The 15,116-nt window shown below is 47.7% G+C and overlaps 2 protein-coding genes across 2 annotated transcripts in view; one reads left to right on the top strand and one right to left on the bottom strand.

Annotated features, from left to right (window-relative positions):
- Positions 1-15,116, bottom strand: part of SYN3 (synapsin III) — a 199,969-nt gene that overhangs the window by 78,810 nt on the left and 106,043 nt on the right. The gene's annotated exons all lie outside the window — the stretch shown is intronic.
- Positions 11,472-15,116, top strand: part of TIMP3 (TIMP metallopeptidase inhibitor 3) — a 32,939-nt gene continuing 29,294 nt past the window's right edge. Inside the window, exon 1 of the mRNA XM_035340664.1 lies at positions 11,472-11,771. Coding sequence (XP_035196555.1) covers positions 11,648-11,771 — 124 coding nt within the window. The 5' untranslated portion in view covers positions 11,472-11,647. The remainder of the gene's footprint in view (positions 11,772-15,116) is intronic.

Raw genomic sequence — 15,116 nt, 5'->3', positions numbered from 1 at the left:
GCAAAACCAGGGCAACCTGCCCAATTAATAACAGAAATCTGCCCTCTGTCAGCTCAAGGACTAGCGCTCTCTGGTCCTTGAGGGCAATAATAACTACCTTTGGCTACTAGTCAGCTTCCCAGGACCAAGGTCTTTTAAGGATTCCTCACCTGACTCAAAGCTTTCTTAAATCTATCAACTGAAAAGAAGGGTCCTGAGCTGATTCCTAGGCCCCAGACTTAATTTTCTTACACAGGCAGCTTCTCTTCCAGATCCCTTAGGGGTCCACAGGCCCTTTTACTGTCCCCAGTCCCACAGATACAGCACTCTGAGCAAATACTTCGGGCCTGCAGAGAATCCCCTGCAGATTTGTATGGGTAGAGGAGGGGAGATCAGGGGAGTGAATCCACAAGAGATTTAGGGGAAGGAACAGACCCACCTGTTGCCTTCAAGTTTATGGGTAAATTTGCCTGAGATGAATCATCCCAAACCTTTTGCCTTCTTTCCGTGTCCTGTGGTGCCTCTGGACATCAGATTCATCACAGACTGTAGGGCAAATTTTATGGATGGGAAAACATTGGCAGCACATCAGCACAGGAGCACAAAGCAGGTAAGACTCAGACTTCTCTGAACATCACGCCTACAGTATGAACACAGCACACAGCAAGCTCATTCACTCCTGGCATCGCTGCTTTATTGCTGCTGTGTTCGTTTTGAACCCTCTCTGATGTGTACTCTGTGCCCTTTGGCAGGGACTCGCTCTGCCTGTTGCTTATGAGTACAGTGCTTGGGACAATGTGGTTTTGGTTTTCCTACCGAAGAGCAGTGCCAGTAAGTAATGAAAGCACGTCTGTCATAGTCTGCATAGGCAAGGCAGTGTCCATGGGATGATAACATCTTCGGTGGTTACCATGAAATTTTCAAGAATAAGTCATTCCTCTCATATGGTTCTTAAAAAAAACAACACAGACTTGGTATGTTAAGAACTCGTAATATGAATATATCTCCCTTATTTGGAAAAAACAAATCGTGCTTCCAGTTTCCTGATCCCACTTCATTTTTTATATTTGACCTGCAGATTAGAGGTTTTCACGTCATCTGTCAGCCCACAGAGAGTATCCCAAGGTTCAGTGTGTGTGAGAGATAGGAAAGGGACATTAGGAACAGGCCAGCCACAAACAGCTAAAATTAGCTCTGAGAACTGGATTGCTGAGGTCTCTGAGGAACACCAGTCAAAGAAAGAAAATGGTTGTTTGCTAAACTCCCACTTGCTCTGCTGCCTCTGAGGACTTCTGGCTCACATCCCTGCTATTTTAGAGGATTTCCCCCACCCCTTCCCTTCCCCTGGCCATCGTTTTCCTCTTTTGTAACTCCAGTCCAGTGTGACATGGGATTCCCGTGCCAGCAGCAAGTTGCTGACTGGAAACAGGAAACAGGGCCTATTTGGAGCTCGGCTTCTCTGATAACACGGACATCACACCCACGTGCAGACAGGGATGCTTCTCACATATGGCAATGATCAGCAGCTCCCCCTTTTCTCTCCTTCCCTCTTCCCCAAAAGGGCTTACAAAGCCCTAGAGGGGTCCTATCTCGAGCTCGAAGCAGCCTGTAGAAAGCACGGCTGCGTGAGGCCTTGGTTATCATAGAACATGATTTCTTGCACAATTCTTTGAGAGTCTCCGAGGCCAGTAAATTTGAGACTGTAAATCTCCACGTGACCAGCGCATATGGCCTTTGAATAGGGCATGGAGTGAATTACAGAGAGAGAGCCTATCTTCTGCGGAATCTGATTAAAGGAGTCCTTTGAGAATGATCCCTTCCACGCAGCCATAGGCATGGCTTTACAAGCTGCCCTCCCTCCTCCTTTTCACTAATGCCTGTATTTTTCGGCACTAGCTTCTCCCTCCTTCTCTGAAGACTTTTCTCAAATTAGGACTGAATGGCTCTATCTGCCTTCAGACTATATTTTAAAAGAAAAAAAAAGAAAAAAGTGTAATCACATTGATACTAGTGGAAACACATTTGGGGAGTTGGAGGCATTATTGAAGTTGAGGAGCTGGGTTCTGTCTCTGCAGGGAGGAGAAGGAAATGCTCTTGAGTTCTCTGCGAATAAGATTTTGCTTCCTCCAGCCAACTCTCTGTGGTGCTATTTGCTTACAGCCATGCACAGCTAACGCTGTGCTACCCCCTTAGGCTAAGTCACTATTGACATTATATATGATGTTCATTGGTGAAGATTTATTCCGGATGGGGAAAGCAATTTCAAATGAAGTAAAAATTTCCCTTTCTAGCGTGCTCCTTCCTCCTCCGTGAGGCAGGTCTGTGCTCTTTGTGCTGCTGCTGCTTTGGCAAAATAAATTTCTTGAAACAAAAGTGACTATGGATCAGCAGGAGGATTTTTTTTTTTTTTTTTTCCAGCAGATCATTTTGTTTGAACAGTGGGAGAGAGAATTGCACTGCCTTTGGAAGGTAAACCTTCCACTGCTATGCAGTGAGATATGGGAGACCAGGTTAGTGTCTTCTGTTATACCCATACTAAGGACTTATCTGCACTGAGCAGGTCTCCATCCCTCCTTCCCCTTTACACTCACTGAGATGGCAAGTGAACTAGAACTGAGAGCAAAGGAAGCAAGATTTTGGTTAAAGACTGCTTGGTTGAAATCTACAGAACATGAAGACAGCTTAACTGAAACTACATAAAATGCTTGTCTACCTGATGCTCATACTGTGCGGTGCTGAGTGAAGACCGCACTCTGTTAGTAGAAAATGTTTCTCAGACTCTTTGTTAGTTGTTTCCTGTGGATTATCCCATGAGTAGATCCCTCTGTAGATCCCTTCTGTGCATTGGAGAACCTTTACACTAAGAGCACTTTCCTCTCAGACCTCAGCTAGGTGTCTAGAGAGAGCTCTTCTTGCTCCCTGGCTGGTGTGGTGAGAGCTCATTTTCCTCTTTCAGCTAGCCACCTGTCTGCCACAGGAGTGACAGTCACTGTAGGGAAGAAAAGGGGAGGAGAAACCTGCTACCACCAGAAATGTTCAGTATCTCTCCAGCCTCTTAGGACTTCTGATGAACCACTGCACTGTGGCAGTCCTGGCTCCCGCAGCAGGGCCCTTGGTCTAACACAGCACCCCGGCCAACTGTGAGCAAGATTTGGTGGCACTCTTTCTAAGAACAGAGCTACAGAGAGGTCTTTTCTTGCTCAGAACACATGTTCAAGCTGTGGTACCTTCATAGCTTTGCTCCTGGTACATAATCTGTACAGTGCTGATTCATATCTGTACATTCAACACCTTCCTGCTTCCTGACAGCTCTGCATGGTTGTCATCATTGCCTCTGATATGTGTTTGAAGTCCTTCTTTCTGGGCAGTACCAGCAGGGTGCAAGCATATTCATCCATACTGCATGCCTCCCCTTCAGAAGAACACTCACCCGCCCCGTGTGCCACCTGTTGCTCTTGCTACAAACTGAGTTAAAATCAGGAGTTGAAATATGCCAGTATAGGACACTTTTTTTCCTTTCTTTCATTTTTTTTTTTTCAGCTTCTGTTAGTAAAGTGTGAGATCATAGTTATAGCCCCATGCTCTCTGGTAAAAGTTCTTTGATTCAGTGTGAAGGAAAAACAGAGGAAGTTTGCTCTGTTCCTCTTTCTTTGCCGTCACTTCCAGTTGCGCTGCCTCTGGTTACAGATTAACTCTTCCTGCACCCATTACCAATCACAATGGAATGGAAACCTGGGCACTTTGCTGAATGGACAGAGAAAGGCACAACTGAGGGGTAGCTCAAGCCCTACAGATTAAAGGAAAAGGGAAGAGGGACTGTAAATTTTCCCCTCTATCTTCAGTGGAGAAAGAATACTACTTTCACACATCTGTGCTAAATCAAACACTGATCTGCCCAGTGCTGACGTTAATCCATGAGGTGTGGAACTCACACTGCAGCCCTGAAAGGGTCCTTTGATGAATACGTTCCTCGTCACTCAGGAAGAGCGAGACAATAAACAAATGACAGAACCCTCCTCGCTCCCGACTGCAGACCTACCATCTCCTCATCTTTTGTCTCCCACTGTAAGCCATGATTTATGGAGAAAAATTCCAGAAGAGTGAGGAAACAGAAGTGCCGCCTTTTGCTCCAGAGAAGATAGAGATCTGTCCTTGAGATCAGAAATCCTCCAGCTTCTAGTGCCTTGGGCCGTGAGCTTGTGTGGGAGGGCCCTGCTCTAACTGAGGCAGTCGCTTGCTGCTACAATACAGCAGTAACTTGGGAATACAGAAACAAAAGCATTGAAAAAGTGGATTTGGATTTAAAGAAAACCCTGCGCTGAGGCAGCCATCTCTGTTGGGATCTCCGCACAGGAGAACTGCTTCTCGCTTTTGACACCTGCATGGTGACATGCATGGCAGGAATCACCAAGTTTGTTCCCTGCTGGGACACTGCCCTCATCATTAGAGACCGTTCCTGCAACTAACACCTTTGTTTGCAGTTTCAGGTGAGAAGCTGGGAACAGCTGGACTGTGGGGATAAAGTAACTGGCTTGTTTTTGCAGGAGGTTTTTGCAGGTTATGCAGGAGAGGCAAGAGACAGTAAACTTTTCCTGCAGCTGCACCTGTTCTGCGGGTAGAGAGAAGGCCCTTCCTTCAGAAGTGACGGTGTCTCCAAGCTCATCAGTATAATAAAAAGGAATGCCAGCTCCCTTGTGCTCCTCTTTCTGCCTTTCATGAGTATGGTGGTTACAGAGGATTCCGACATGCTCTAAAACCAGTGGCACATCCTGAGGACCGGCAGGCCTCCTGGGCCTCAGAAGGCTGTTGAGAGGCAGAGAGGTGAGGAGAGAAACATCTGTTTGCACAGCCTGCCAAAAAGGTCTTGTGCTTCAGCCCAGTCACCTCCCATCCCAAGAGAGACTGGATTCAGCTCCCCTGTTCCTCCATGGATGATCATCCTTGGAGAAGCCAGGCCAACCCGTGAGAGATGAGGGATGCAGTGGCTTCCACCATGCCGCTTCCCAGTCACCATCAATGGCAAAAATGGAAAATAGGAAAATGAAATTATGGACTGCGCCAGGAGGGCTGAAAAACAACAAGGTACTCCCGTATCCCCACCATGCAGAGCAAACCCCAGCATGGGGATGGGATCGTGAGCAAGAGACTTGCCAGTCTGCCAGGTTTTCTGCCTGCTAAATATTAGGGAGTTATTTGGACATCCACAAATACATCAAGCAACTGCAGTGGCCTGTACTTGGATGCAAACCCTCTCTCATGGAAAGAAACACTTCCTGTACTACGCAGCACATAGGAGGGGGCACTATGAGTAGCTGATAGTACAGTGAGGGGTAGGGATGTGGAAGGGCTGTCCCACCCTTGAAGATAGGCAGGACATTAAGGCTACAGTGAAAGAAAGCAGTGAGATCTCTGACATCCACCCCAACCTCAGGCTCTCATTTCACTGACAGGAAGGCTTGCCCTGTAGGTGCTCGTGCGTCTGTGTAGGGGCCAGATGTTACTGCTTTGCTGTGTCTGCCCCTTCTTCCTCAAGCTCACCTCCCAGGCCTCCACAGAGATACTGTCTTGTTCAAGTTCTGCTGATAGAAACGTCAAACCTTGGTTACAGCCATGAATGTACAGCTCATGAACTGCTGGCCACAGTGCCACAGAGCTGCCTTAAAGCTCTCTTAAAAATGTGAGGCATTCCAGTCATTTTAATTACTGTGCATTGCATAAGCCAGAAAACAGTTCATACAAAGGAACAACAGAAAAGTGATTTTCAGTCACTTTGGCTCTCCTCTCTACTTAGTGCCAGCCTCCCAAGCTCTGGGAACACCAGCTCTTATTACCATTTGAAGCACTCCATCTATTTGCAATCTCTTTGTTCAGTCACTTAAAGCTATTGATGCAGTTTAGAAGGGTTTAAAAAGAAAAACAAAACTTCAATTTGGAATTGGCTACAGCAGCATGAAAACAAAGCAAGAGAAATGGAAAGAAAAAAAAAAACTTATTATAAACAAAAACGAGAGAAAATTAATTGCTTGGAATGAGGCACAGGCAGGTAAAGCCAAGCAAATCACGTCCCGTCCCCTGACTCTGTCAGACCATCTGATCACAGCCTCCTGGCTTGAACCCTGAGTGGTACTGAGCCCTTTGGCCCTGCTCCAGAAATGCACTTAAGCATATATTTAACTCTGCGCATGTAAATGGTCCTGCTGACTTCAGTGGTGCATCTTAAAGTTGAACATGTGCCTTAGTGTTTTGCTGGCTCGGGGCCAAAACTGTGGAGTCATGTGCAGGAAACATTTTCAGCTCGATAAGGCTGTTAAAAGATATTTCCTGGTCGCCCTTCTGTGCAGCTGATGCCGTATCGCAGCCTGAGTGGAGGATCCCCACACTACTGGGAGGGTGATTTCATATTCTACAGTCCTTTATAATGTAATGCTCATGGTGCCTCCAGGCTGCTCCTGGACTGGGTGCTCTCCTGAGCACGATCTGTGAAGGATCCTTGAAGATTGGACTCGGTATAGAACTGTTGGAGCTGGGGAAGGTTAATGCTATATCTCTAACTGAAAGCTTGGGAGGGGGATAGAGTGCTACCTGTGTCTGGCTTGCAGACAGGAAGGTAACATAATTCTTTGCAACCACAGAGAAAGAGATCAAATAAAATTTTTTCGTATGTATATATAGAATCAAAGACATTTTTGAAGAAAAAGCCTTCTTGTTTTAAGTAGCAGATGAAGTCCATTGATACAATAGAGGAGTTAATAGAGGAGGGTTTTTTTTTCCCAACCTTTTTTTTACACACATAAATCATAGCAAATATGAAAATTTAACAAAAGAGCCTTCTCAAAGAAAAGTGTCAGAAAAAAAAACAAGCTTTCTGAGAAAGAAACAGATAACCAGGAAACAAGAGAACATTTTGTTAATGCAATGCACAACTGCCTCAGCAGAGTTGCCTGTGACATGGTGTGGGTGTGCTGTCAAAGAGGACATCAGGTGGCTCCGAAAAGCACCAGTCCTTTCCAACCCACTAGACAAAAGCAGAAAAACAACGACATCCCCTAGAGGGTATGATGCTGAACTGATGGAAAAGATATGAGGATCGTCAGCTTCAAGAAAAGTTTTTAGGATAAGACAAGACTTTGGAGTAAGTTGGCAGCTGGACAATTTGAAATGCTGGTGGCAGGGCTCCATGCTCATGAATCAAGTCAAGTTGCTGCGGAAAAGTTAAAATGGAAAAATGCCCATACTTCAGAAGCATTTAAAATTAATGTATTTGTTCATCGAGGTGGCAGGACTGTTTGGGCTATGGGCCGAAGCCTCCTGACTTCATTCATGCCTTGCTCGGTTTAGGCCAGCTGAGGTCTGTGATGAGCTGGGGTGTTTTCAGCCGCTACATGTAGTGTGTGTGTGTGTGTGGGGGGGTCCTTTTGTTCATTCGTTCATTCATTTTTTTTTTTTTTTTTTTTTTTTTTTTTTTTTTTTTTGGCCAGCAGTTCCTGCAGTTTGATTAAGCCCTTCTGTACAAATTAGATTCAGATGCTTTTGTCAGTTCAGAAGCAGCTTTCTGCCAGTGTCTGGTATCCCTCACGTTTCGTTGTGAAAAGTGATCAGAAGGGAAGAGAATATGTCCCTAGTTCATTTACAGCAGCACCTCACGCCTCTTGAAGGACTCAGTCACTATACCTAGCTCTGGGATGGTCCTTTCCAGCCACAGTCAGGACTTGCGGAAGGGAAATGGCATTGATAGTTACGCTCCTGGTGTAAACTGCAGTATCGGTGGAAGCAGAGGTAGCTCTCTCTCCTGAAACGTATCCAAGGCACCCAGCTTAACATCGCTCCTTCTGCGAAGGCAGGGTTCTCTAGATACTGCAAGGAACCTCGCTTCATCGGGACGAAATGCGAACATCCCTTGCAGCGCAGTGCCCCCTAGCACTGCCTCTACACATTCGTGCAGGATCGAGGGAAGAAGGCCACTTTGCTCAGCCAACAACACCTGCAGGACAAGGCTTTCCCTGGGAATTTTCACACCAACTATTGACCCAGCCCAGTCATGCTTAGCTTGTGGGATCCGACAAGATCACAGCGTGACGTGGTGTGGCTGCCCAGTAAAGCAGAGAGATCCTTAATTGTGCTCAACAGTGTGCTCTTGGGGGTGGACTGAAATAACGTAGATTTCTTTATTTGGTGACATAAATCAAATGTGAACTCTAATTTTCTCGTATGAAGATCAAGGTCTTTATTTTCTCTTTCTTTCTCTGCTACGTTTTTTATGGCCATATAAGGCTTAAAGTTTCATCTAGCCAAAGGAGCTGAATGCTAGTTTATTTTATTTTTTTTCCCTTTGCAGTTTCTCCCACGCAGAGAGCAGGGATTCAGATGGAGTTCTCCTTTTAGTTCCTTCATGACTTTCTATGTTACTTTGACCTTATATCAATTTTAAAAAATATAAATAAACAATCAGAACTCCTTCCTGGCTCTTCCAGAGTGCATTTTAGTGGTGGGTCTCAAAGTGGAGAGGCTAATATTGAACATCAAATAGATAGTGCCAGAGGATGATATATAATACCTCTATTTACAGATGATAAAATGAATGTGCAGGCAGGTAAAATGATTTAACGGGCCTCACAGCAGGCCACAGGCCAGACTCAGCTTTCCTGAGTACTATTTGTGATTTACAAAAACAAAGTGGATTCTGTGTATGAAATGTACCCTCTAAGCGGCAAATAACTGCTGTTATTATTGCATGGTATGCAGTGCTACTGAACTGTTATTATCGCACAGTATCCTGCATCCCAGCTACTCCAGAGAAGTTAATCTCTTTGAAATAGAACATTTAGGTGTCAAAAAAAGCAGCCAAATCAGCCAAATCCTTACTGACAGAACACAGGTACTGCTACTCCTGCTATGCAGGTACTGCTACCACAATGCCAATACACGCATTTCGAATTTTCTGGGTCACATCTCAAACTGTGGCAGAGAAGACACGCAGCCAGCCTGCACATCATCCCGTCCAAACAGATGTGCCCTGCTGCTGGGTCAAACTGCGGCACTCCTTTTCAGCCCGGCAAGTAATTGCAGATTACTTCTCTGGGTTATATTTGAAAAGCGAACTAGTTCCTGCTGTCAGCACAAACTCGGTGTTACCTGAACAAGCTCGGTCGGTCTCTGTAAACAAGCTACATCCATGCCTGAAGAGCCCTGTGTAACTTCAGTAATTTCCAGCCCCCTTCCTCTTCCCTTCTCAGAAATGAAGGCGACTGAAGGGTTTGTTTTTCACTCTCCTCTGAACGTGTCCTGCGTCTTGTATTATAGTCACTCTTGGCATTTACACAACACCCATCATCTTCAAAGCTTGGTACAAAGTATGCAGCTCGTTAGTCCTCAGAGCACACAGGAAAGGTGTTATTATAGAAATGAAGAAACTTTCTCAGAGAAGCAACTGGGCCAGGTGCTGCTGGAGTTGTGATTATAATCTAGTTGTGTGAGGGCCAAAGTCTCCCTTATTTACACAATGTCAGGTTATGGAATAACTGAGCTTCTCTCAGATACTGATCTGAGATGTTGATAGATCAGGTGTATCATGATGTTGGTGATATCAAACCTTTTTGGAACAACAAAGAAAAAATGAAAGTACCAGACACACCTCATTTTTCTCCCGTGTTACTCCACTGAGGTCAGTGGGGTTGTTCCTTGTTTACACCCAGTAAAATGGAAATGACAGTCCAATCGGATGGATTCAGCTTCAGCTGCAGTACCTCCAGCTGACAGCCCAAATACCTAAGGCGTTTTTTGCAGGGGGGTTCTCGTATAGCGATTTGAAGCCAAATGATTCTGACAGTGATGTACCTAAATCTAATGCCTTGTTTAATGTCCTGCCTCATATGTACTTATATGATCCATTATCACCTCCACACCATCTGTTTTTTTTTTTTTTTTCACTGCGCTCACTAAGAGACATTGCTGTGAAGCTCCACCACCATTATCCCCATTACACGGACTGGGATTTGAAGCACAGCGAGACGAAGCTGTCACACAGGTTGGCCGTGTCACAGCGAGGAGAGGAACCTGCATTTTCCTTGGTTTGCTTTGCAACCTTGATCACTGCTAGCAACACCCATCTCGACGCTTTTGTACACCTATGCTCCAAATAAAAACCTGTGTTTCCATAAGACTGGAGGTTTTAATTTTATAGGGATGCTGTGATTCAAGGAAAGGTGTAGGCAGGCTGTGCTTCACCCAGATGGAGAAGAATTGTAAATCTAAAGACTTAGCTGACTATTTAGAAATTTAGGACAGCTGGTCCCTGGCCTTTAATACCAGCATAATTTATAACTAGACATGCTTAAGTCTTGTAAACCCCATGGAAAGTACTGTGACATTATATATACTGGTTTGATACTGTGATTAATCGCCCCTCTGCAGGATAATGAGGATGTCTGTATCCTGCAGCTGGCAATCTCCTTCGTCGCAGCCCCGGCTCTACTATAACATTTACATTTCTACAGCTGATAGAAATTTACTGTTCCAAAAGGGGATAAGGGAAAACAAAACAAGCAGGACTTTTCTATAAATTCTGCTAAAGCTGCTCTGCTACAATACACGTTGAGATTAAATGTTGGGAGCGCCCGGGTAGATGTGACCAGCGACTGAAAAGTCACTGACTGAAAGTCCCGAGGAGGGGAAGAGAAGGGGAGTGGGTGGTGGCAGGAGAAGGAGCATTTGAGAGGGATGAAAATACACAGGATGAAATCCTGGCTAAGGTCTCGTCCTTCTTCATGCGGTGCTTACTGAGAGGGGAAAAGCAGCAACGCGCAGTGCTCCCCTTGCGTTTCCTGCTCGCTCCCCGGGAGCCCTTTACGGTACTATTCCCTTTCATCTCCTCCAGCTTGAAAAATCACTTTACAGCCAGCCGAGACCGCCCGGAGGGGAACAGCCCGAGCCTGGAAAGCGAACCCCGGAGGGCTTCGGGGGCGCCTCTGCCTGTCCTCCGGGCTGCCACCCTGAGGGGGGTCTGCCTCCCCTCATGGCGGCAGCAGGGGACCAGAGCCGGGCAGGGGAGACCAGAGCCGGGCGGGCACTGACAGGGTCTCTCAATAACCCCGGGCAGGGGGCACGACGAAGTTTCCGTGGGACGGGGACGACTTGGCGGGCTTCCCCTCAGGGCGGCCGGCGGCGCAGGTAACCGCCCGCCCCAACGGCCGCACTATTCCCTATAAGGCGCTGAAGCGGCGGCCGCGGCCCCTCCCCGTCCCGCCGGCCGCTCCCGCCGATGAGGTAATGCGGGGCTCCCATTGGCCGGCGGCGGCCGCGGCGCCCCCCGCGGCCCGAGCGGGCGCGATCCAGGCTATAACTCCGCGCCGCGCCGCGCAGCGACGTCGGGCACCGTGCAGCAGCAGCAGCAGCAGCAGCAGCAGCAGCAGCAGCAGCAGCAGCAGCAGCAGCGCGGACCGTGCAGCAGCGTGCAGCATCGCCTTGCAGTGCATCGCCTTGCAGTGCATCGCCTTGCAGTGCATCGCCTTGCAGTGCATCGCCTTGCAGTGCATCGCCTTGCACCGCTCTCTCGGGCTTGCACCGTCCCGTCCAGCGAAGAGGGGCAGCGTGTGCAAAGGGAGGCTGCTAGGAAGGGAGTCTCCTGCCCTCTCGCTCCGCACAAGTGAAGGGGTGAGCCCCGGGGGGCATCATGACGGCGTGGCTCGGCTTCCTCGCCCTGGCTCTCTGCAGCTGGAGCCTGCGGGACGCCGTGGTGGAGGCTTGCACTTGCGTCCCCATCCACCCGCAGGACGCTTTCTGCAACTCCGACATCGGTGAGTGCCGCCGACGGAGCCTCCTCGTTTTTTGGGGGGGAGAGGCGAGACCCCGGGGCTCCGTCCCCGGCCCGAAATGGGGCGGTGGGCGACGGGGGGAGGCGTCGGGGCGAGCCCTGGGGGCTGCCTGCGAGAGCAGTTGGTGGTGTCCGCAGGGCACCTGGCGAGCGGGGTGCATGGGCGAGGGTTCCTGGCACCCCTACAGGTGGTTTGGTGTGAAGGGTGCCGGGGGGCTGCGCGATGCTGGTACCCACGCCTTGCTGATGCCAGAGTCCGCAAAGAAACCCCCCAGTAGGTGCCATGGGAGTCTGACAGGACACCGGTTCTCCCTGCGGCGGGGTACCTGTTACCAGGAGCCCTGCCAGTGGCTTTAAAGTTGGCCGAGCTTGCTGGCAAAATCATTCTCCCGCCTGCCTCTAACTCCTCTGTACCACAACGGCGGCTGTGCACGGTTATCCACGTCTGGGCTCTGTGGAGCGTCTGCTCCCGAGTGCCAGAAAAAGCCGCTGCAGGTTCAGCTTCCCTCTCTGACGAGAGCCTGGAAAATATCTATAAAATAGTTTTAGGCTGGGGAATCCTTCCAGGAAACTGCCCTGCGAAGCTCAGCTTGTTACCGCCTCTTCTTTAGCCTGGATCAACAAGCGTGCCACCGACGCGCCGCTGCCAGGAGCTTGTCCCTGCTGTGGAAGTAAGGCTGGGAAACCACTTCTGCACAGCGAAAGCTGCACGCACAGCGTGTGGCCTTCGTTTGCTGCGTTCTGGGAGCAGGTCTGCTTTCCTGCTCCACGCAGGTCATGTTGGAGCAGATCACGGGCTGTTTTTGGTTCATATGAAAGGTGATGTTAAATAAGTTGTTGTTGTGAACAGGAACTGATGCCAGTGTATTTCTGCCAGGTGGGTAAATGGCTAGGAGTGGGGCGAACTGCGAAGTTTCACATGGCAGCGCTCCTAAACTTCTGGGCATGAAGTTTTCCTGTTTATCGCTCGGGCGTCTGATGGAGTTCAAAGTCATGTTGGTCACCTCCCCGCTCTCTGCCCTGCAGTTGTCCTCGTATCTCATGCCTCTGCTTTGCTCGGGGATGTGGCAGCTCTCAGGTTGATGCCAGGGGGGTCATCATGCCTTCAGGCTTCGCGCTAATGCAGAGAAGCACGCGGGGAAAGAGCAGCTTGAGCTGGAAGGTGACTTAGGTGCACGTTTGGTTAAGACCGTGGTTCTGTATGAAAGACTGAAGCAAAATCCTTTGCTGGAACGTGCTAAATTTGCTAAAACTGTCAGGACAATGTGATGCTCCTGCAGGCTGATTTTTAGCAAATGCTGTCACGTTTGTTTGTTTGTTTGTTTGTTTGTTTTTAATGGCAAAAAGCACGCTAAGGCTTTCTGGCTGTGGCGGAGTTCACCATCTCCATGGGAACTGAGGGCAGGGTGCTGGTGCGGCCGTGGGACAGGCGAAACCGCGCGCTGCGTTATAAAACACGTCGTGGGGAAGAAAGGGACTTGGCAGCGAGTTTTTACCGCTCTTGAAACTCCTGACAAAATACCAGCTCCGAGGGGAGGAGTCAGTGCAGTAAGGGCTGGAGCAGAAGAGCTTTTTAAAATAGCTCCTAAACAATACGAGAAATTAACTAGCTAGGTGGCAGCCTAGGAGAGGCTTTTCATCGTCCAGAAGCACTGAATGCTGAAGGAGAAGGATTTTAATATAGCACTAATGTAAACTCTCGCTGTTGGTCTTTCGTGCCTAGCCAGTGAAGTCCTGCTCTCAAGTTTATTCCCTTCCCCTTTAATCTCACGTCACCACACATTTAATTTTTGATCATCCTCCAGCTCAGTTCTGATGAAGCCTCCCATGTTGGCAGTCATTAGAAGGTTTTAATCTTTGCAGAAGCAGATGCTCGAATAAACCTATGGGAAAGTGCAAGCGATATATATGTCCTGTGGAAGTGAAGGCTGTGGTTTTCTAAAGAGAGCCTGGAGGACATACACCACAGATTTATTTTCTTCCTTTAAAAAATCAGAAAGGAGAATCTCCTGCTAGACTGGTGTCTGTTCACTCAGCTTGAGTGTTCCGCACGATGAATCGAGCAAAAGTGAAGAGGTGTGCCTCCTCTGGCCCTTTGAGGTCAGTCAATAATAAAATTTGCTTTCTTAACTCTTGGCTTTCTTTCTTTAACTGGATCGATAAGTGCCAGAACAGGCAGTACAATAATTAGACAAACAGCAACTGCTATGACATGCCATCTGAACTTTGCTTCCTCCCCTCCCACCCCCTGCCTACGACCCCTTCCAGATGTGAATATTTTTCTTTTGTTTGAATTAAGAGACCTTTTGAAAGAACAGACACCAGGCATGCTTTGTTCCATTGTGACAAAGCTGTGACATTTCCAGCTGGACATAGCTGACATGAAAAGGGCTTGTTTGTCCCTTTTTTGCAGGAGCAGCAGGAACTTCTAAGCTTGGCTGCTGAGTGTTGCATTCACAGGTCTGGAAAAACACCTCCTGCCTGGATTTCCCCCCTACCTCTCCTTCAAAAAAAGGAAAAGCAAAGTATGTGAAATAACTGGTTGGATTTTGACAAACCAATCTGCAAATGATAAAGAAAGTACTTTGTCCACTCCACACCTATCTCGCTTTCATCTTGTGCATATACTTCAGAAAAGAGCCGTGGCACCATGAGCTGTCTCTTACCTAAGTTCAAAGGAGCCCGAAATAACATTCTTTTCTATAGGTTGTGTTGGGGGAAGAAATGTCTATCTCAGCAAGGGTACCTGTAAGTGGTGCCCCTTTCCTTACTCTTGGTTAAGGTGGAGTTGGCAAGCTTTGGGGAGATGGAGGCAAGCTCTTAGAGTCCCTCGGTATGAGGGGAGCCATCCATTCCTCCATTCTGCCATGCCATGAGCACTGAGTTCAAAACATCTGCAGTGGCTAACGTCCTTTGAACTGGGAATGTGATATGAGAAGAGCACAAGTCAGCAGAGGAGGAAGATCAAAAGTTTTTTTTAGCCCAAAGTCTGAGGTCCCAATTGAAAACCTGCCCTTTTTCTTTCATGGCTTGACTTCATCATTCTACTTTTCACTAGAGAACTGGAATGGAAAAGCAGAACAATTTGATCAGAGAGGAGATCTTAAAGATGCAGTCTTTCCCTTGATGCATGTGCGTATGGTCTCTGTGGTGAGGTCACATGTGCTGCCTTATCCTTTAAGGCAAACAAGTAAGGTTTTGGATTTGCCACTTAGAAGTTAATTTAAATGCTGAAAGAAAGCTATTTCAATTAATTGTAATACCAATCCTTTGAGTTGAGATGAATTTCAAACAAATTTATGGATTACATGCCATGATAATGGTTGCA

This window comes from Oxyura jamaicensis, chromosome 1, assembly GCF_011077185.1.
Source record: "Oxyura jamaicensis isolate SHBP4307 breed ruddy duck chromosome 1, BPBGC_Ojam_1.0, whole genome shotgun sequence".
Lineage (NCBI taxonomy): Eukaryota > Metazoa > Chordata > Aves > Anseriformes > Anatidae > Oxyura > Oxyura jamaicensis.
The sequence above is the reverse complement of the archived record's forward strand: the minus strand, read 5'-3'. Positions and strand labels throughout refer to the sequence as shown.